A 377-nucleotide genomic window follows, 5' to 3' on the forward strand; every position below is an offset into this window, starting at 1 on the left:
CGCCCCCCGCCGGGACGCGCCCCTGCCGGTCAGCAGCAGGAGTTTCTCCCTGGTTTCCCACCGGCATCCCGGCGGGGTGGGCTCAGGGAGCCTGGGACTGGGGCGGCACGGCCCCTGCGGGCGAGAAGGGAGAGCTGGGGCTGGGGCTGCTCGGGGAAATAGGTACATAAATACAGACACACAGATATCGATACCAATATAGATAAATAAATATCGATATATATAGTTACAGATATAGTTAAATAGATGCAGATGTATAGATATATAGATACAGAAATATATAGATGTAATATAGGTATACACATATATATTAATATAAATAGATTTTATATATATGAATACATAGATATATATAAACATACAGACACTGTGTGTGT

The 377-nt window shown here is 44.6% G+C and overlaps 1 protein-coding gene across 1 annotated transcript in view; it reads right to left on the reverse strand.

The window, feature by feature from the left end:
• Positions 1–371, reverse strand: part of KCNMB4 (potassium large conductance calcium-activated channel, subfamily M, beta member 4) — a gene marked incomplete at its 5' end in the record, with an annotated part of 18,707 nt that extends 18,336 nt beyond the window's left edge. Inside the window, 1 exon segment of the mRNA XM_010015824.1 lies at positions 273–371. Coding sequence (XP_010014126.1) covers positions 273–371 — 99 coding nt within the window.
• Between the last annotated feature and the right edge of the window lie 6 nt (positions 372–377).

This window comes from Nestor notabilis, unplaced genomic scaffold, assembly GCF_000696875.1.
Source record: "Nestor notabilis isolate BGI_N333 unplaced genomic scaffold, ASM69687v1 scaffold2966, whole genome shotgun sequence".
Lineage (NCBI taxonomy): Eukaryota > Metazoa > Chordata > Aves > Psittaciformes > Psittacidae > Nestor > Nestor notabilis.